The sequence below is a fragment of the Antechinus flavipes genome, chromosome 3 (genome assembly GCF_016432865.1).
Source record: "Antechinus flavipes isolate AdamAnt ecotype Samford, QLD, Australia chromosome 3, AdamAnt_v2, whole genome shotgun sequence".
Taxonomy (NCBI): Eukaryota; Metazoa; Chordata; class Mammalia; order Dasyuromorphia; family Dasyuridae; genus Antechinus; species Antechinus flavipes.
Window position 1 is genome coordinate 261,833,250 of NC_067400.1, and position 22,609 is coordinate 261,855,858.

Consider the following 22,609-nt stretch of genomic DNA (forward strand, 5'->3'; position numbering starts at 1 on the left):
AAGACTCAGGGGTCACACATAGCAGCTCTATAGCTTAAAATAATGCTTCATTTATTCAGAATACAAAAAACCTGGCACCATCATTTTCTCAGAATACAATAAAGTATTCTTAACATTAAAAAAATAAAAAAATAAAATCTAGAGCTGAAAAGACCCTCAGCACCATTTAATCTAATCTCACTTTAATGCATGAAAAAAAAAAAACGATGCCAAGACATTATGAGGTTTGTTCAATGTGATACAGGTAAGTAGCAGAAGCAAAATATAATCTCTGGCCCCTGACTCTAGGACCAATGTTCTTTATCCTACATCACAGTGCCTCTCTATGTAGTTTAAAAACCCTAGCATTCCCCACTTGAAAAAGGATCAAAGAATATGAACAATTTTTAGATGAAGAAATTAAAGCCATTTCTAGTCATATGAAAAAATGTTCTAAATCACGATTTACCAGAGAAATGCCAATTAAGACAATCCTGAAGTACAATGATACTTCACTGTGTGTAGTGAAACACCTCTCAGATTGGCTAAAATGACAGGAAAAGATAACGATGAATTTTGGAGTTATTTTGGAAAAATTGGGACACTAATACATTGTTGGTGGAGAGCAATTTCTGCTATGCCCAAAAGGCTATCAAACTGTGCATCCCCCCTTTGATCCAGTAATGTCTCTAACTGTATCCAAAAGAGATCATAAAGACCCACATACACAAAAATGTTTGTGGTAGCCCTTTTTGTACTTACAAGGTATCGGAAACTGAGTGGATGCCCATCAGTTGGAGAATGGCTGAGTAAGTTATGATATATGAATGTTATGTATTATTATTATTGTTCTGTAAGAAACGACCAGGAGGACGATTTTAGAGAGGCCTGGAGAGATTTTCATGAACTAATGCTAAGTGATCAGAACCAAGATATGATTGTACATGGCAACAGCAACATAATACAATGATCTATTCTGATGGACTCTCTCAAACCAACAATGAGGGGATTCAGGCCAATTCCAACAGACTTGTGAGAGAGATCCATCAGCACACAGAAAAAAAGACTATGGGCACTGAATGTGAATTACAGCATAGTATTTTCACTTTTTAAATTGTTATTTGCTTGCTTTTTTTCCTTTCTCATTTTTTTTCTTTTTGATATGATTTTTCTTGTGAAGCATGATAAATGTAAAACTATATTTAGAAGAATTGCACGTTTAATCTATATTGAATTATTTGTTGCCTAGGGGAAGGAGAGAGGGAAGGGAATGAGAACAATTTGGAACACAAGATTTTGCAAGGGTGAATGTTGAAAACTATCTTTGTATGTATTTTAAAAAATAAAAAGCTATTATTATAGAAAAAAAAATTTTTAAACAAAAATAAAAAGCCTAGGCTACAACCTTACTTTAAAAACAGAAACATTCCCAAGTCTCACTCAGAAAACATTAATTCTTATTTAACACAGAAATCCAATATGCTTGCTTATTTGTTTTCCAACTATATAAAACAACAAAAAAGTAATTAGAAATCAAAAGGAAGAAAAAAGGTAGGCTATGAGAAGTATAAGCTGTCAGGTAAGGAAGAAAGAGGAAAACTAAAACACAGACAAAAATTTTTATATATAATAGAGGAAAGAGAGAGGGGGAAGAGAAACTGAATGAGTGATAGAGAGAGAAAGAGAAAGTGTGTTATTTTGAGAAGCACTGTAGTATAAATTATCATTATGGTAGTCGACCTCATGCAGGGAGAACTTAAGAATGACAAAGATAATCTGGAGGGTCCAGATAGAGGAAGGGCCCTGAGCATCAGGACATATGAAGACAAGCCAAAAGAATCTATCGTTTCTAACTCTAAGAAGAGACCATTTGGGGAGAAGAGAATTAAGGAGAAAGTGGCTTAACAGTCTTTGGAAGGGCTGTCAACTTTTAAAAGGATCAAACTCATTCCATTTGACCCCAGAGGGCAGAATCAGGAATGGTGGGTTATAGTTGCAAAGAAGCCAATTTAGGATCCTTTACACCAAGAAAAACTTTATTCACATTTATTTACATATTCCAAAAGTGGAATAGTTTGTCTGTAGAAGTGGTGAAGATCTTTAAGCAGAGGCTGGGCAACACTCACCAGGGTTTATATAATAATGATTCTTTGCATATGACTTGGGAAAGGGTTGCAGAAAAACCTTCCATTTCTCCAATTCTCATAAAAAACACTTTGGGGAAATAAGCTGGGTTCAAATATTAGTTACATTTAATTCCTTACTGTACGACTCTGAGAGACAAGTCTTTCTACCTTCATCTATAATAGATGGTCAATGAGGTCCCTTTCAGCTCTAAATTCTATTATAAAAGAAAACGTCCCCATTCAACTCAACAGGCTGTGAGAGTGCTTCTGTATTAACAATATACAAATTGTTAAGATGAAAGGTAGTTAAGTCAACCTTCCTGTAATGACAGGCTGGTGTTTAGAGTTCTGGGATAACTTGTAATTTTGGAAGAAAAAGTGCTATTTAAACGCAATTAGAGTTTTTCTCTTTTATCTTCTCATCCCTCCTACAATATTTGTATTCTTAAAAAACATTTTGATCAGGATCTCATTCTAGTGTTTAGTCCCTTCGCTACCATAGATCATAACCCATTCATCCCTTCTACCCCATAGAGTTCTAGTCCGTGCCTTTGGGTATATGCTCCACTGAAGAACTACTGAACAATTTTAAGACCTTTCTCTTGATATTATGTTTCATGAGAACTAGTATAAATTTGTGCTATTCATATAATCTTTTACTTTTAAAATATGGAAAAACAAATGAGGAAATATTGAAAAGAAAAGCAAAAAAAAAATGAAACAATACATCCTAAACTATTAAATTTATTTCAGTTTAGAGATCTCTTTAATTAAACTCACCTTTTGCATATTGTCTCATACTTTCCATATAAGCCGAGAGATTTTCTGCGACCAGAGTAACTAGGGCATGATTGTGCTGAAGTTGATTGATTAAATCATGACGATAAAACACATGTGGACTTCGCTGTGTTTGACTGAAAAATAAACAGCATGTTAAAACACATTAAATTATTTATTATGTATTTACACATTTTTATTTAACATTTAGCTTGAAAAATGGAACAGATTTCATTATTACATATAAAAAGATTAATGTTGAAGTCAACTAGACCTAAGGTTGCTTATATTATTGTTTTAAAAGGATAACAATCCAAACACAGTTTTATTATGAGTGAAACTTCACTCTCACACAATTACTGAAATAGAAAAATCTCTATCAGCATTCTCTAACTTCTTCATTCTGTGATTTTTGGAAAAGCCTTAATGATTTCCAGTTTCTGCTCTTCACACCAAAACAGTTATGAAGTGATGTTCTCTACCCCTGACTTTTGATGAGCTGAATGGCTTGCAAGAAAGATGATTAAAAGCAGATGATTAAAAAAATGTGTGAAAGAGGCTCATTAATGGAGACATTTTTTAATTTAAGTAGTTGTGAGCGTTTTTTGTTGTTGTTGGTGGTGGGTTTTTTTAGTGTCGATTGCTCAATCTCTTCATCATCCTGTATTGTTATTTCCATTGGTGACACTTTTATTTGGTTCTTTAATTTAGGTGATTATCAAAAATCAGGGTCTGATCCTAGGAGGAAAATTATATTGTTTTAAACCAGTTCCCTAAAGGTTTTGATTCTTAACTAAATTAATCTCTTATGTAGAAAAATGAGAAAGTTTACAATAAACTAAAATTGTTACAATGATTTCTTGAATTGTGAAAATTTCCACCTAGAGAAAAAAATAAGCTTATCATGGATTAAAGATGTCATTCTTCTGAGTTTTCACCTGGGAGATAATATACTTATTTCAATGATAAATTTATTTAAAAGAATGTACTGGAAATGCTTTTGAAATAAGTGGATAGCATTCCACTTAAATCCTTCTAATGATGGCTTTGAAGATGGACTCTGCTGCTTAACCAACTAAGTGTTCTTAAACACATCACTAAATTTGTTTCATCGTTCTCACCTGTGAAACATGGGATGTAGACTAGATAGATTTGAAGTTTTTCCAGTTCTAGCACTACATTTCTATAACTTGAACTTATACAAATTTCACTACATAGCAGATATAGTTGGAATGTAATTGTAATAAATATTAAAGTAAACATCTTCCTGTGACCCTGTAAGAATTTTAAGAGGTAACATTTGATATACAATTAATAATAATTGCCCCTTTCTGATGTTATATAAATAAATGAAAATTACAACTATTTTCTATTCTTCACTACCTTAAAATGATAATGGAATCTTATTCCCTGTTTTATTCACCACCCCTAAGATTATGTACATTGATAAGGAGAATAATGTATAAGTAGTTACTACTTTGGAATAAATGTCCCATGTGCCTTAAAACTTAAGGGTTGAAATTAGAATGAATTTAGATTCCATGGTTTTTGGAATAAGTAGGATTCTGCTCTATGAATGGTTAATTTAAATCTGAGGGAAAAGTTCTATAAGTAATGTACATAAATCTGTTTTCCACCGTCCCTGTCCCCCGCCCCAAATTTTAACCTTTGTCCTGATATTCCATGTCACTGGATTTTTATTACTCTATATCCAAATTTATACTTTTTGTTGTTATTAAATAGCACAGGGTAATCATATAAATAATGGTAGTTTACCAATATTTCCATGTTTAGCCTTTATTTATTAAAGTTACAATTAAATATGTGAGTCATTCTTTGAGTAACATTTGGATGAAAAACTAAGGATTACTAAAAATACACACACACACACACACACACACATTTTTTAAAGAATATTCAACCTGAGGATAAAAAAGAATTTCTGTGTGAAATTTCTCAAGACTTATACACTTTTCATATACTAAGTGTAGTTTCAAAACCCACTTTCCACTTAATTTATAGAGAATCAATATTAAATCATTTCATAATTCCCACCTTCCCCCCAAAACAACACCCAAGACCTCAATTCCTAGGTTCAAAGCTCTTTCAATACCACTTAATTGTCTCCATTTTGTGGCTATTAATTGTTATCTCAGCACCATAAAAATCAATTAAGGGACAAAGATATTCATTTCTAGATTTTTTATCACTTATTTAAATGAAGACAACATACAAGCAATAGGCCATTGAAATTATTAAATGCCTAAAATTTCTTGTTTTTAATTTTACTCAAAAAGCTTTTAAAAAGAAGAGAGGAAGGAATTGAGGGAGCTAAAAATTCTTTTAAGATGCACAAATCATTTCTGTTCTGAGAATAAACAAGTATCAAAAAAAAATTATTCTAATTGTGATAATCATTCTCTAATTTTAAGTTAATGTCAATAACAAAATCACATGAAAATAGTGTTATTAAAGAAATAAAAAACATAATACGCAAAATATATTGTAAAATAAACTCTGTACAGATTTTAAACAAATGTTTAAAAGTTATCAGGACAAAATAAGGCTTTGCACTATAAAAACTTCAAAAAACAAAACCAATTTTCTCCAAGTTACCCCCAAATACCAATTTATGAAAATAAGGGAAGGAAAGTAAAATAAAAGGCTGATTACAAAAACTTTTGTGAATGATTCTAATTAGTGACAAATTAGCTGTGTATGTATGTTTCTCTGCATTGCATATGAGAATGCAATACGCATATACATTTATTTATGATGACAGTAAAAAAGTTAAAATTAGGAAATATAAGGATGTTACTTTAAAAAATCCATTTTAAAATTCTGATAGCTACCTTAACATATATTAATTAGTATAAGACTCTTAAAATTGTTTTTTAGGTTTTTTTTTTTTTTTTAATTTCAAATTCTATTCCAGCTCAGTTTTTAAATAGGATTAAGTTTATGTGGTCCTTTCATTCTTAATTTTACCAAGCTGCAATTGAAAAGAAAAATACTTCAAAAATCAAACCAAAGCAGAGCAAAACAAAACAAACTTCACTGTCAAGTCGTTTAAGATATTTACATTTTCCAATATTTTAAAAATTACTTCCTAACATTTTAATACTCCTTTTATTATTGAAGTGTATTTCTTTTTTTAATTGAAATAAGTGTTTTCAACTTAATTTTTCTTTTCTTTCATGCTTAACTTTCTGATCTAATTCTGTTCCATAGTCTTCAAACTTATAATCCATGAACTTTTTGAAGAAATGTTTCCATATAATACCTATATTATAGGTAGCTAAATGTGCTTGGGAGGGAGGGGGACAGAAGAGAGGAAAAAAGATCCATACCTCAAATTCTGTGGAGCTTCTCCAAACAAACTACAAATTTCTCTAATTTGTTTCAGTGCAGGAATTACCCATTTATCATTTGTGCGAAGTTCTTCTATAAAACGATCTATCCATTGGATCTTTTGTGTGTCTCGATCCTTAAAAATAAAATTTCATAGTTTAATGTAGACCTGTGGCAATAAAAAAAATTCTAATTTTAAAGATTTTTCCTAGTTTAAAGTAGAAACACCTTCTTTGTGGAATTCATACTTGATAACTTTTAGAGAGACAAAAGAAAATATCTAAGTTTGTATGATAATTAAATATATTGAAAACTAGACCACATCAAATAATCTAGATAACAATTCTAATATTTTTGGATATGAGTTCAGTGATTATTTTTTGTAGGTTAAGGAAGCTATTAAATGCTTGTATTTTAATATAGAGTATTAGTAAGGAATACAATTTCTCTAACATATTGAACTTTTAAAATTGTTATAAAATTTTTTTTATCTATTTAAAATGAACTACTTTAGGTTAGCAGCTAGCTGGCACAGTGGACAGAATGTTAAGAATTAGGAAGATTCATCTTCTGGAGTTCAAATCTGGCCTCAGACATTTACCAGATGTATGATCCTGGACAAATCACTTAATCCTCTTTACCTCAATTTTCTCATCTATAAAATGACCTGGAGAAAGACATGGCACTACAGTAACTTTTCCCTCCCCCCAACAAAACCAAAAACAACAAAAACTAAATAGGGTCACAGTCAGACACAACTGAAACATAACTGGATAAAATTTGGGGGTATCTTGCTACTTTCATTTCATTTGTGTGAATAAAGAAATCATAATCATAATGTACTGTTAAATTTCAATGCTCTTTGATTTGTTATTCTAAATAAGCAAATGTCCTTGTTTCAGACACTTTCCTTTAAAACTATGATTCACATTGAAGGAATATAAATATTTATATACCTAATCATTCAATAAATATTTAGAGAAGAGAATTTAAACATTTTATGTTCTCAATTTCATCAAAACAAATTTTTTTTAGGTTCTTAAGGCATCCCAATTTAATCAGATGAAAACAGGTTTAAAATAGCACATAAAGTCTTTCAATGTTTGATTGAAACAATTATTCCCTCTTTTAAGAGAGACTTTAAAGTTCTAATCCATAGTGCAGTCCCAAAGTGACAAACTACAGGGATTATCATTCCTTAGATGCATCACAGGTAGAATATATAGAATATACAATTTCAGTTTACCAGAATTTTAACTCCTACTTTGTCATGGGTAAAAATTCAATTGATCAAAATTTTCACAAAAGAATTCTTTTAGTCAGAAATTGAAAAAACAGGGTTCAATAAATGAGATGTTATTACACATTGACGATGGAAGAAATGACATCTATGTTCATTCAGAAATAGATATTCCAAGTAGACATTTTTATATGAAAAATATATGGTGAATTTCACTAGTCAGGAAAATCAATATATTTATATTTAATATAATAAGAAGAGTAAATTTATTGGCAACTAACGTCCCAGAACCTTAAATTTGATCATGGCCAAGCAAACTAAGAAAAAACTGTTTTACAATTTATGGAGCCTTTCCAAGTAATGTTTCTTAATTATGGAACATGGCATTTCCACAATTATTTGCTAAATGAGAGGCATGAAAAGTGGTAAACCCTAATTTACTTTAATTGGGCTCAGAACATTCAATAATTAAAACCTAGAATGGTAATGGAAACTACTCTAACATAGACACCTATGATGAAAGAAATTAGATCAATTCACAGAGATTACTCCAAAATATCAATGCTGGAATCTGGAAGTCTTATCACTAAATCAACCAAATAATCACAAAACACAATGTTAGAGAATAACAAACTAGCAAATGGTTACCTGTGAACAACTATAATCTAAGATTTTAATGTGAGCACTGAGAGCCTGGTCCATGATATCAACAGGTACATCATCACTATGGGCCAAATTCCACAATAGGTTCAATACTTTATGGGCCATCACACCATCTTTATCATCTTCGGCAAGACGACGTATTAGCTCAAGTAATTTTTCACGCTGTTTTTTACTTGCATTTGTCCAACTTGCCTGGAAAACAAGTTCAGTATGCTGAGTTAATAATCCAAGTCAATTTTTCAGTTTTATAGACAGCTGTCATCAAAACATGAAGCTAGATAATGTAGTGGATAGCGCTAGAAAATCTGAACTCAAATGCTGCCTTGGACATTAGGTGTGTGACTGGGCAAGTCACATAGCTTTCTCTCAGCCCCATTTCCTCATCTGTAAAATAGGATAAATACCTATTTACAAAATGGTTGTGAGAATCAAATGAGATATTAAACATGAAGTGTTTTATACACCTTAAAGTACAATATAAATGCTAGCTATTACATTAAATTTGCTTAAAAAACATTTCATCTTGAAGAGAGAAAGGGAGATGATTCAAAACAAACTTATTGGGGAAAAATATGTGTTATAAAAAAAAGAAAAATAATCACCTTAGAAAAGAAATATTCAGACAAATTCAGAATACACTTATATAATGTTAGAATTTCAAATAATTTAAAATATGTTAATTGAAGATAAAAATCTATTGATAAACTTAGTCTTGACTTGAAAGCAAATAAATAAATATAATGTTAATTAAAGATAAAAATCTATTGATAAACGTAGTTTTGATTTGAAAGGCTACTAAGATTCCCATGCAAAAAGCAAATGAAAAGGTTAAAGAGGTATGGATTGGTTCTTTAACTCAACAGACAAATAATAATTAAAATGAAAAATAATTTACAGACAAAATCACAAAATTTTCAAAGATGAGAATGACACTAGGAAAGAAAAGAAAACTACACATTGAAATAAATTTCTCTGTGTCTGTCAATAAGCATTTTAGTAAATGACTATTATGTACTGGGATCATCTGGGTGAAGCTGTAGATAAGAATATCAGGCCAAAAACCAGGAAGATTCATCTTCATAAATTCAAATCTGGCCTCTCTCATTAGCTGTGTGATTGTGATTGCTTCAGTTTCCTCATCAGTAAAAGAAAAGTAGCAAACTGTTATCTATGGCAAGAAAACCCAGACAAATCTGAAAGGATTACTATGTGGAGAGGTATTGTGCTTAAGAATTGTAAGAATTAGTTTCAGACAGTCTTATTTATATATTTAAATAAAAAATTAATTTTATACCAAAAGATTCTACCTGACAGGTACACTCATTCAAAATAAAATTTATCCTAATATTAAAAACAAAATGAGATTTTTTTCAAATATTATTTAAATTGGGCTGCTTAAAAAAGATACTGACTTTTGAAATTTCCATCTTAAAAAATAATCACTTAACTATCTTTCAAGCCTTGAATTAAGAAAACAAAATTATTCCTTGACCATTAAGGTGGTAGAATATAATACTCAATTTCAATAATAAGAAAAGCACAATCAAAATATTTAGCTATTTTTAAAAATTGTCCATAACATGTAATAAGCAATATAGTCAGTGAAACCAATTGCTATAAAAACAAAAATAGTCAAGTTTTAGAAGACTCAGTCAAACTTTTCTCCTTTATAACTGTGTTATGATTAAGTCAGAAATAAAAAGTGTCTGATAAAAACAGGGCTTTACATTTTTTAGGACTACTATTATCACTCCCCTTCAAAAACAAAGTAACAATCTCACAAACTTAGTTCTTCCTTCAGAGATGATTCCTATGAGTTGGTAACTTCTCAGTAAGAGTATCTTTTTTTAAAATCATTTTTCAAAAACTGCTTGTAATTCATACATTTTGTTTTTATATTGGTTAGTATTTCCTATTTCCATTCCCTTCCCAGAAAGCCATTCCTTATGACAAAAAAAAAAAAAGAAGGGGCGGGGGAGAAATGAAAAAAATATGGTATTATATGCAATGCAGCAAAACTGAACCCAAATTTTCCACCTCAACATAGGTGGAGGATATTATAATGCTATAAGTATTTCAGGCCAAATTTATGCTTTATAATTATTAACACCTTTTCTTTTTTAAAAAAATATTTTTATTGATAACCTTGTTTTTATACCACCTAAAATTCACTAAGTTCTCCCTTTGCAAGAGTTTAAAAAAAAAAAGAACTGAGCTTAATTCACTGATAGATTGAAAAAATTCTAACAATATGCTGTTTTACTTACATCTGATCTCCTCTCCCTAAATTTAAAAAAAGCATCATCTTCTCATCTTCTTGAGGCCCAAGCTTGATCAAATAAAGCTTTCCCCCCCCCAAAAAAAAAAAATTTCAAATAATTTTAAGGATTATATCAGTTGGAAAATAACTGATAGGTTACAGTATATGAATGTAATGGAATATTATTCTTCTATAAGAAATGATGAGCAGAATGATTTCAGAAAAACCTGGAAAGACATACAAGAAATGAAGCTAATGAAATGAATAGAAGCAAGAGAACATTGTACTTAGCAACAAGATTATGAAATGATCAGCTGTGACAGACATGGCTCTTCTCAACAATGATTCAAGGCAATCCCAATGGATTTGTGATGGAGACAGCCATGTGCAATCAGACACAGAAACTATGGAGACAATGTGGATCAAAGGATAGTATTTTCACTTTTTTTCCTGTTATCTGCTTGCTTGGTTTTTTTTTTTTTTCCCTCTGATGTTTTTTCCCCTTTTTGATCTGATTTTTCTTGTGTAGCATGATAAATATGGAAATATGTTTGGAAGAACTGTACATGTTTAACCTATATTAGATTTGTTTGCTATCTTGGGGAGGTGGGAATTAGGGAGAAAAATAGGGAACACAAGGTTTTGCAAATGAATGCTGAAAACTATCTTTGTATATATTTCAAGAAGTAAAAAAGCTCTTTTTTGAAAAAAGTCTAATAATTTAAGGGTTATTTTCCTTTCCATGAATGCTTTCATAGTCATTGTCTAGTATATGTTTCTGTTTTAACTTTCATTTAATTCTGCTACAGTTCATATAAGACTTTCTATGCTTGTTTTTTTTTATCATATTCCTAATTTCTTCTAGCACAGAAATATTCCAATATATTCATGATCATTAATATATAATTACTCCCCAATTAACAGGCATCTATCTACATTTGTTTCTAGCATTCTGTTGTCATAAAGATTGCTTCCTAACAATTTCTGTCTGTTTTTTTTTCTACGTGGACTATTACCATTCCTTAGTCATCTGCCAATTTGCTGGTTGTGACATAAAAATTCATGATTACTATGACTTGCATTTCTCTTGTTATTTTTGATTTAGAGGACTTTCATATGATTGCTAATTCCTTCCAAATTCTTATCCATAGTTTTTTTTGTATCTTCTTGATCTTTTTTTTTTTTATTGGGAAGAGCTTTTGGGCTATTTGGGTATCTTAAGACTGAAATTCTAATTGTCAGAGATATTTTGTAAAAAGATTCTACCAATCCATTAATTTACAATTCTTTTGTAAAAAGTCTTTTAAAACATACTTTTCCCATTTGGTATTTTAACAAGTCACACCCTACCCAAAATAGCAAAGGGTATCTAATCAGAGTCTCTTCAAATTTTTAAATATGACTTTAAATATTTAGATTATTTGTCTCTTTTGAATCCAATGTAGAACATGATGTAAGTTACTACTATAAATCTAATTTCTGCTGGACTGCATTCAAATCTTCCTATCAGTTCTTTTCAAATAGGGAGTTTTCCCTAGAATTTTGTTTCTACATTTATTAAATTCACTTATTAAGCAGAGTTAAATTATTCCTGATTCTTCATATTGTTTATATTATATGCCAACTTTTTTGTTGATCATTCCCTTCTTACTATAAGTATTTAATTTCATTTGCATAAAATCTTTCAAGTTTATGTAATCCAAACAACTATCTTTTACAAAAGCATTTACCTCTCATTTGCTTAAGAAAAGCAAATGAACATAAGAGATGAGAAAAAGAGGATCAGTAATAATGGAACTCAATAAATTCCAAAATATAATTTATCAAAAAATAACTTCACTAACTGATATCCACTACTGGAAAATCAAGTAAGCATTCTGCCAGAAATTAGGTTCAGACATACATTATTCACTACATTCCACAAAAAAAATCGAAATGTATACTTGACCTGAATGTTAAAGGCTGTCCCTTAAAAAACTACAAAAGAAACTTTTGAATAAATTTTATTGATATATTTTCTTTTTACATCACTTCTATTTCCCACTGTATCTCTCCAAAGCAGTAATTCTCTCTCACAAAGAATAAAAGAGGAGGGAGGAAAGGAGAGGGAAACTCAGCAAAATCAATACACATGACAAGAATATGACATGCAATGTTTCACAACCATGAACTCCATCTCGGCAAGAAAGTGAGCAGAGGAAAAATTTCACATCTTGTCTTGTGGGCCAATATGGTTCTATAATATAAAAACATACTTTCTACCATTTTGTAGTAGTTCTATACACTTATAGTTGTAATCATTTTGTAAATTACCTCTCTAGTTCTTGACTATCTCACTGTGCATAATTTTACATGAATCTTTCCACCCATTATACTGTTCTTATGGCTGATTAATATTCCATTACATTCATATACCACAATTTCTTTAGCCATTTCCCAAATGACGGACATCCACTGTTTCCAGTTCATTTCTATTTGGTATTACCTTCCCTCAAGAATGTGCTCAGTGATGGAAAATTACACGAACATTTAACTGCTTTTTTTTGCAGCATTACTAACAATGCATTTTTATGTCCCAAATCCATTACATTAACAAGACATTCTTTTTTCCTCCCTATCACTACCCTTTTGCTGAATGTTACAGGAAATTTCCCATTTGTCTTGGTATGCATTTCTATTATAATCAGAGATCTGGATTATGCTTTCATATGGTTATTAAATATAATTCTCCTTTTGAGAAATGTTTGTTCTTTGACCAGCAATATTAATTTGGTAAATGGGCTTTGCTTTTACATATTTTAGGCACAGTTACTTATAAATCTTGAGTATCAGAACTTTATTTGATATGAAGAGTCTTTAAGTATACATTCAAGAAATATTAAATGCTGTTTGTAATCATCTCTATTCTTTATCTTAAAAATTTATCTCCAAAGATTCAGATCAATCACACACATATTTCAAATTTCTTGTAAAATATTGTTGTAAGCTCAATTTGCCAGATTGCTTTTAAGTTTTCTCAAGTTATCAAATAAATTCTTTCCTATGTAAATTTATGTTTTCATGTTTATCAGATCCTCAGTCACAGGATTCAATAATTTTTTATTTTTTGTCTAATCTGATCCAACAATACAGTTTTCTAGTTCTTAAGAAGTATCAAAATGTTCTTAATGCTTACTGTGTCACAATAAGGTGTGACATTTGAATTACTACAATTTCTATTCTATCCCTACCCCTTTGATTTTTTACTTCTTTACCCTTTAGCTCAGCTCCCTCCCATGAACAACTATCTTCAAATGAGCATTTAAAAAAAAATTCCTTAGTGCATAGCCACACATTTCTGTATATTAAGTTCACTGCATCTGTCAGGACATGTCATGTTTCATTTGTATTCTTTAGGACTTGTGGTTTATCATTGTGTGGATCAGAATTCTAAAGTCTGGAATTACGCAAATAAAATCTCTTTGGTAGAATGAATGGTATAGTAATATATTTGTCAACTAAGCTTGGTGGTAGTGGTAATACGCTTATTTGTTATATTAGCACAGACAGACTATGAACACTGAGTAATAAACTCTCATTTACTATTTTAAGGAATGTCTTATAATTTTATTTCTTCAGTAATTAAGTAAATTTACTCCCATATAGTTTAGCTATGCTGTAATTATTGTTGTTATGCAGCTAAGTGACACAGTAGATAGAGTATAAAGTACTAGGGATTGAATAAAGAAAACCTGAGTTCAAATTTGACCTCAGACACTTATTAGCTATGTTATTATCTTCTGAATTCTTTAACTGCTAAAGCAATACTCTGTGTTCATTTTATAGCCTTCAACTATACAAAAGGTATTCATTTTCTTGATCTGCTTCTTGTTTCACTAGTATTTATAAAGCATCATCCTATTAAGGATACTTCTGTCTCCTCTTTACCTATCTTTATGATTTTTCTTTCTCCAGTCAATATTATTAATTGATTTTCTGCAATAAATGCTGCAATATTCAAATAACAACAGATAAAGGGGGCTTTTGCTTTGCTTTTATGTTTATTGGGAAAATTTCTAAAAACCTTTATTTTTAGACCTTTTATAGCAATCTGGTTAAATCTATGGACTACTTAGAATGTTTTAATATAAAAACACAAGATTACAAAAGTAAAAGAATAATGATGACATGCAATTATTTCAAAAGTTTACACATCCTTCCTTAAGACTTCTTGTTCTAGTGTTTACCTGTTATATTATGTATTTGGATGTTTCATAAGAAAAAAAAATCTTCCTATGCCTGTATATTGTAATCTTTTTAAAAATATGAATTAAATGAATATTGTATTTTATCATAGGCTTTTTGTCCATTTAATGATATCATCATGTGCTTCAGAAAGTTTCTGCTTTCAATACGATAAACAATAGCAACTGTTTTCCTAATGCTCATTCTTGCATCTCAAATATAAATTCAACTTGATCATGATTATTTCTGGAGAGGAAGAGTAGGGGTACAAACTACTGTGATCTTTCTGCAAGAATTAAAAATTTTGGCATAAATATTCATTCTTGAAAAGTCTACAATTCTTTTTTTTTTATCCTTTAGCTCAAGTATAAAGAAAAATTGTCTAATGAAATGAAATGATTCTTGGAAATAATTTTTGCTAAGTTTTTCTGGAGAATAACTTTGCAAAAAGTTAATCTAATTTGATTATCTAAAATCCCTATCAGGTGAACTGTTAATTTGGATTTTTTATCTTTGTACACTGTCTTTTATTATTTTGATTCTATGGATGTCTTGATCTCTAAATGTACATAGGAGATTCTACTTGGCTCTTTACTTTCGTCTGAGTACTGTGGTTTTACCTTGTTCAATTTTTTATGTTGCTAATTTGATACTCTTCCTTTTTAAATCAGATTGGCTCATAGTTTGCCAATTTTGTTAGTTTTAGAGAATTAGTTTTTTTTCCTCTATCAATTCTATAGTTTGGAGGATTTCCTTGAGGAGTTTTCAATTTATACATTTCTCCTCTAATTTTAAAATCTTCCTATTGTGTTGCATTGTTGGTTTCCTTTTTTATTAACTACATATTTAGCTTACAAATCTTTTTAAATTTTTTTCCCCACAGGAAAAAAATGTATGTAATATCAGTCAATAATTACAAACCTTAGGATATTCAGGAAAGTGTATAATAGAAACAGAATGACAGCATTAAAATTTTATGGAAAAGTAAAGAATTTAAAAGTCATACTTATCTAACATTTATTACAAATCACAAAAAAAAAAAATTATGTTAATACAGTTAAACTTCATTTATCAAACCTAATCAGCACAATTCTTCACTGGAGTTCAACTCAGGCTCCTCACTGAAGGAGCCCCAGGTTTAGAAATACTGTGCCAACAGAAAGTACTCTGGAATATTATATATACACAACTATAGTAGTTAGTTGGGGGGGGGTAGGGGGAGGCATTGGATTTACAATCAAACATGGTAGGTTCAAATTCCAGCTTTTTTTGCATTCCTTCTTTGACCATGGGGCAAGACATTTCACCATTATTTGGCATTCAACTTCCTTATGTGTAATGAAGGAGATTAGACTAAATGATCTCTGAGTTTTCTTTCAGCTCCAAATTCTATGCTCCTATTTATTCACAAGGGACCTGAAATCTACATTGGAGTATACACTCTGATGAAATCAAAGATCTTTGGAGTAATCAGGAGCACTGAGTACTATAAATGAGAAAAAATGAGATAAAAGGAATTCTTCCCTTTAAGTATCAATTTAAAAAAATTACTTTAATAACAATTAGCAAACCTTTATCTGCCTTAGTAAAATGAATACCCTCCATATATAGTAAACACATTTTAACTAAGGGACAACATAAAAGTTACAAAGCATTATGTCAGAATGAAGTGATGTTCTAAGGAGTTATTCAAGTATGTATATCCATCATATCAAATAATCTGAGACTAAAAATATAACCACCAGAGCAATATGCTAATCCTAGCTATCAGCAATCATTTTTCTTGATCATAATTCTACTTCTAGCACCTTTTTAACACCAAACTATTTAAATCTAGAAACACCTTCTATCTGACCTAGATTAATTAAATAACAAAAGTGTTTACATATATAAATCTCTATTGCTATGGAATAAATTGCCTTGGATATATAATACTTATTTTCCTTGATGCTGAGAGGCTTTCTGACTTACTTGCAGATTCATTTATATTCTCAAAGTCTGCAATAATTAAAAGTGTAACAAAAGCATAAGTATGATATAGTATTAATTTCATTGTTTGGATTTAAAATTTCTTTGGCATAAGCAATTGCTGGGTGAGGGGAAAAAAAATTCTACCAATGCAGGATGGCACCTTCAATGCAACTTATATTGTGATGGCTGGAGCAGAGAGAGGTTAAATCTGAGTTGTCCAAAGTCACACAGAATCTGTGTCAGAGGCAAGCTATGAAATCTGGTCTTCTTGATTCCAAAGACTACTCTATACCTTCTATGGCAACAATAAATCATATGTACATTTTTTCCTTATTTGAAGAAAACGAACAACCCACTTAATATGTCTGCATGAATTTCTCATTTACCTTCCAAGTGTTATTGTTTTGCTCATGGGCTATGTTTAATGGAATCAAAATTTAGAGATTTTAAATATCAATTTCCATAACTCAAGGATGTTTACCTTAAAGCAATCAAAGAGATGATCAAGCTGTTCAGGAGAAAAATCCCAAGCCAACTTTGCCAGGAGATCATGTACATTCTTTACAATGGCTTCATGTTTTCCTGCCTGAAAAATTTTTATCAAAAAACAGAAGGTTTAAGGTACTATTCCATGAACTACAAAAGCAAAAACTTTGGAACTTCAGTAAAAAAATTTATTCTTGACCTTAATCAAAATCACTTAATTGACTCAAAAATGAAATTTTTCAATGTTAAATAATAATAATAATAATAATAACAACAAATTAAATCTTTAGCAAGGACATGGGGTCATATCATTTATAATCATAAAAATACCATTTAAAGATAGAAGTAAAGTCAAAAGGTCAACCAAACAATACAGTCTTTGAAAACAGCTTAAAGAATTCTTCCATGACTGGCCATAGATTAGAAATCTGTCACTGAGATAAAACATGGAACAATTATTAATGCTACTCTGAATTTAGAAATTAGTTAATTTGTCCTTCTTGTAAAAAGTGAGCTTTACCCCTTAAGAAATGACTTTATAGATTACATACCCAATAAAACAAGTTAGTTTTGATGACATCAATTTATTAATTGCACTAGAGTACAATGGCACCTTCAACAAAAAATTATTTTCCAATAATCTCTACAAATTTTTTTTCCCTTGCTTTTAGCACAGTGGTTAGCGAATATAAGGTGCTATATAAATGCCTATTCTGCTTTTTTTCCCTTTCCACCCATTCTTTCTACTCAATACCATATGAGTTTAATACAGTTTTTATACTTAAGAAAACTAAACAATCAAAACACTCAACCTTATGAAAATCCTAAATAAGAAGTGTTTGCTTTCAGAAAAATTTTAAAATCCTAAAGCTATTTAATTAGGACTCCTAGTTTTAGAAATAGTGAAGTGATTAGACACAAACACAAAGGAGATCATAAAAATCACTCATTCTCAAAAAAGAACCAAAAAAATGTAAGAACATTGTAGTTTTATTGTATATTCCCACTCTGACTTAGAAAAATATAGGATCCCAATTGATTCTACCAGTGTTTTTTGATATTACAATTTTCAGAATTAGAATTAATTATTTTATATAGAATAGTTGAAGGGGCTAATCCTGCTGAAATTATGAAATGAAAAATGAAATGAAATGAAACTGATAAATGATGAACATTTAAAATGTGATGTGATTTACAAAATTAAGTGCTCACCAACATATGTCCACACACTTCTCTTAATGAACATTACCTTATGTACTAAGTTTACATAACAGTTAAAAATTCTCATTATGAAGGGAACATTTTTAATTCATATTCTTACCTGTGCTGCCCAAATATTGTCAAGATCTTGCAAGGTAAGAGCTTTTTCTTTAATAACAAAACGAAGAATCTTCTCCAGTTTTTCTACATACTGTGGTTGATGAAGACTATCCCGTAAAACTATAGATAAAATATTGTTCTGCTGTATCCACTCCTAAATGTAAATGCAAAGTACAGTTTCAAAGCATCAATGAGATTAAAAGCAGAGCCATTAAGTAAATGTAAAATAAGGGGAGCTTAAGAAAAAAAAAAAAAACAATGGTTTATTCAGAGTACTTCACACATATATTTTAAAAATATGAACTAAACACTACAAGGAACTCCTTGTTTTCTAAAATATTTAACCTAGCTATTAAGATGAAAAGAGTTAATATTATTAGATTCTAAACTTCTTTTACTTCCTTTTCCTACTATTCATACAAATTAAATCAACAAGTATTTATTAAAAAGTTATGTTCCAGAAATTATACTGGAAACAGAGAATATAAAGACAAAAAATGGAACAGGTGCTTACATTCTAATGACACACATAGGTCAATAGAGGGAGGAGGGGCAGCTAAGTGGACGTAGTGGACAGAGCACTAGCCCTGAAGTCAGGAGGATCTCAGTTCAAATCCAGCCTCAGACACTTAACATTTCCTAGCTGTGTGTCCCTGGGCAAGTTACTTAACCCCAATTGCTTCGGGGGAGGAGGGGAGAGAGAAAAGGGGGAAGGGGGAAGGGAGAAAGAGCGAGGGAGAGGGGGAAGAGAGACAGGGAGGGGAAGAGAGAGAGGAAGGGAGGGAGGAAGGGAGGGAAGAAAGTAGGGAGAGAGAAAAAAATTAAGAAAGAGAGAAAGAAAGAAAAAAAGATATAGTGGGAGGACAAGTATACAAAATAAATTCAAGGTAATTTAGGAGAAGTGGAGGCCCTTGTAGCTGCAAGATCAAGAATGTGCCCCCAAGTATGAAATGACAGTTAAATTGAACATAGTGATTCTAAGTTGCTGAGGTGAAGATAGATTATCCAAATCTACAGAACAATCTCTGTCAAAGTCCAGACATGGGAAGTGAAGGAATGTGCATGAGGAATAGTGTGAGATCAAACAAAAAAGGATACAATAATATACAATAACTCCAAAAGAGGTTAGGTGTCAAAGTTCTGAAAGGTTTAAATGCCAACCAAAAGTTTATATTTAATCCCAAAAGTAACAGAGAGCCACTGAATTTTCTATAAAGGTTCAAGAGTTGACAGTAGCAATATAAATAATTTCATGTTTAAAAAATGCACAACTCTCAAACTAAATCTACTACATACAAATAAACAGTTTTCCCTATCCAAAAAAAAAAAAGCACTTCATTAAGTTCTTATATTAATGGTATGTAGATCTTATTAATTTGTTTAATGTTTGAATATTTTAGGTATAGTCCCCATCTAGAAGGAATATTTCTTTTTAATCTTTAAGGATATAAACTACTTTGTAGAAAATGTTGAATGTGAAACCTAAGTTGAAGAATTAGTACATATCCAATTAATGAAAAATTATCTAAAGTAAAAAATAAAAAAAGATTCTTCTCTAGTAAGTGTTGTACACATGTGCACGCACGCACACACATACACACACGGTGTACCACTCTTTTCTATATACTAAAATTTTCTCTAACATTTAATAAAGTCTTTGGGAAAAAAATGAAAAATAATTTCAGAGCATATATAGCTTCACAATCATGAATTATTCTACTTCACAGTACTGTTCTCCAATAATTTCTGACAGGAAAACTATTTACTACAAGATAAAAAGAAGCATTTCATTAGCTCTAACCATGAACTGGTTCATATTGTAAGGAGAAGTAGTGTAAATATAACATGTTTTACACATATTCCATCTTCATCTTCTGTGACATATTCCACTTGAGATTATATATCATGGAAAAATCAAACAAATACTAAGAAGACAGGAAAAAAACCAAAACAAAACAAAACCCTGACATCTAAAGCCTATTTAAACTCATGCATATCATGAATCTATGATTTAATATACCTAAAGTTAGATAACATAAATAAGATGAAGGCATTTTAACATCAAACTAAAACATGAGAATTCAACAAATTGTCAATTTTGGTAATTATAAAAATGTCACAGGAAAACAGAAAAGGGTAAATCAATATACACATAATCTTCCCCTGACTCCCAATGGAAAGAAGGTATTTAACCCAGAGTAAAGTCTTTTTTTTTTTTTTAACTATGCCAAATTCTTCCCTGATTACAAAGAGTTACAGAATTCTTCACTAAAGAATTATATAATTCGTATCTTATCTTATTCTTATTATATAATTATATCCACTGCTATCTTCCAGTTAGCCTATGTACTACATTGTTTATTTTTTGTTAAATGTTTTTATTTTATTTTCATTCCCCCAAATATTCACCTTTATCTTCTTTATCTAGAGATTAAGCCTTTGCAATACAAATTTTAAAAAAATGTGAGGAAAAAGCAGATCAGCAAAAGCAACCACCAGATCAACAATGTCAGCGCACCATTCTATTTCAGAGTTCTCCACCTCTTCAAAGAAAAAGGAAGGTAATACGATTTTTCTAATTCTTCTCTAAGGCCAAGCTTGGTACTGTAACTATAAAGTTTTAAGATTTGGGTTTTTCCTACTTTCCACTGATATATGTCATTCTGTATTTGATTCCTACATTTTGATAGACTGATTTACAGACAAGCTATACATTCTACAAATTCTTTCCACTGAAATTTCTATTACCTATTTTGGTGTAAGTTTTATCACTGCTGTTTGGAAATATTGAAATTTGTTTCTTTATTTTATACCTTGCTGTTTTACTGAAGTCCTAAGTCATCTCAATGAGTCTCTTTGCTGATTCTTAGTGTTCTAAATAAACCATCATATAAGCAACAAAAAAAGGTATCTTTTTTTTTAATCATTCAGGCCAGAGGAAGATCTTCTATCTTCCTTTATTGCAATTATTAGTATTTCTAGAATTAAATCAATTAACAATTGAAAGGGACATTCTTTAATCTTCTATTTAATGAGAAAACTTACAAATAAATACTTCATTATAAAAATACTAGCTTTCAGGTTTAAGATATGTGCTCTCTGTGTGTATATGGCTAGGATTTTATTAGATTTTCCCTAACGCTGAAGCACATTAGCCCCAAGCTGCAGATATAACCTGGTGAGGTTCATCTCTCTTGTAGGACTCAAAAAATAAAAAAAAAATTTAATTGCATTAATATCCATTATTGGAGTTTGTTAGAGTGATTTCTTTCTTAATTTTGAAGATCAAATTGTATAACAAAGTTCGACTGCCTGTAATTCTATCAGGAGCCTGAGTTTTTTTTTTCTTTGAGTAATTCATAAAGGAACTAAGTTTCCTTTGCTGCCATTTAGGTGTGTTAATATGTCTACATTATGTTCTGTTAATATGGATATTTTTGCAAGTAATTGTTATGTTCATTTTTTTATTCTGGCCTTATTATTTTATCAGGTTAGCCCTAATTGATCAACTACATTGATATTTTTAAAAATCTTTTAATTATCTATTTATGTAATATTTTCCTTCCGTGTTTTATTAATTTTTAGACATAAAATTGATGAGTCCATGAATCCTCTTCCCTTCTTTGTTAGAATGCTTTCAGAGAGATATTTTATTGTCTGTGGATTGCTTTTAGGTGTATCCTGGAAATACTGCTTTGTTCTCTAACACAATTACTGATTGTTTCTACTATTTGTTCTTATTAAAATCATTTAGCTCTTTATCTTGTGCATGTGTTCCCATATCATTATCTTATATTGTATCAGTCTAGAAAAGACAGTGTTTTAAAAACACCTCTATGTGGTTTTCCTCACATAGAAGACATCTCAAGCCTATCAGACCTCTAACTTTTACAACAACTTATTTAGTTCTTTGCTTTTAATTTCTCTTAAATGTATCCACCTCTGATGTAATTATTAAAGTCTGTTAAAATTGGATTATAATGAGTGATCTTTTAGCAATAAAGTTAATTTTATTTTTATCAATTAAGACACAAGCTAGTTTGTGTATATGTACTTAGTTTTAATATTGGTTCCTTACCTTTGATTTCTTTAATATCATGCATTTTTTCCTGTTTGTATCTCATTTCATATTGTGAATTTTAATTTTTCTTTAATTGCATAATAAAAATATTTGGGTTTTTTGAGAATCTGATAATAAATTTTGTTGTAAAC

At 30.3% G+C, this 22,609-nt stretch overlaps 1 protein-coding gene across 4 annotated transcripts in view; it reads right to left on the reverse strand.

Moving 5' to 3' along the window:
• The window catches only part of USP9X (ubiquitin specific peptidase 9 X-linked), a 249,024-nt gene that overhangs the window by 110,045 nt on the left and 116,370 nt on the right, over positions 1-22,609 (reverse strand). For all 4 annotated transcript variants that reach the window (XM_051985022.1, XM_051985020.1, XM_051985023.1 and 1 more), the window contains exons 10-14: positions 18,399-18,551; positions 17,073-17,177; positions 8,122-8,328; positions 6,233-6,369; positions 2,886-3,019 (exon numbers count right to left, since the gene is read on the reverse strand). In XM_051985022.1, coding sequence (XP_051840982.1) covers positions 2,886-3,019; positions 6,233-6,369; positions 8,122-8,328; positions 17,073-17,177; positions 18,399-18,551 — 736 coding nt within the window. The remainder of the gene's footprint in view (positions 1-2,885; positions 3,020-6,232; positions 6,370-8,121; positions 8,329-17,072; positions 17,178-18,398; positions 18,552-22,609) is intronic.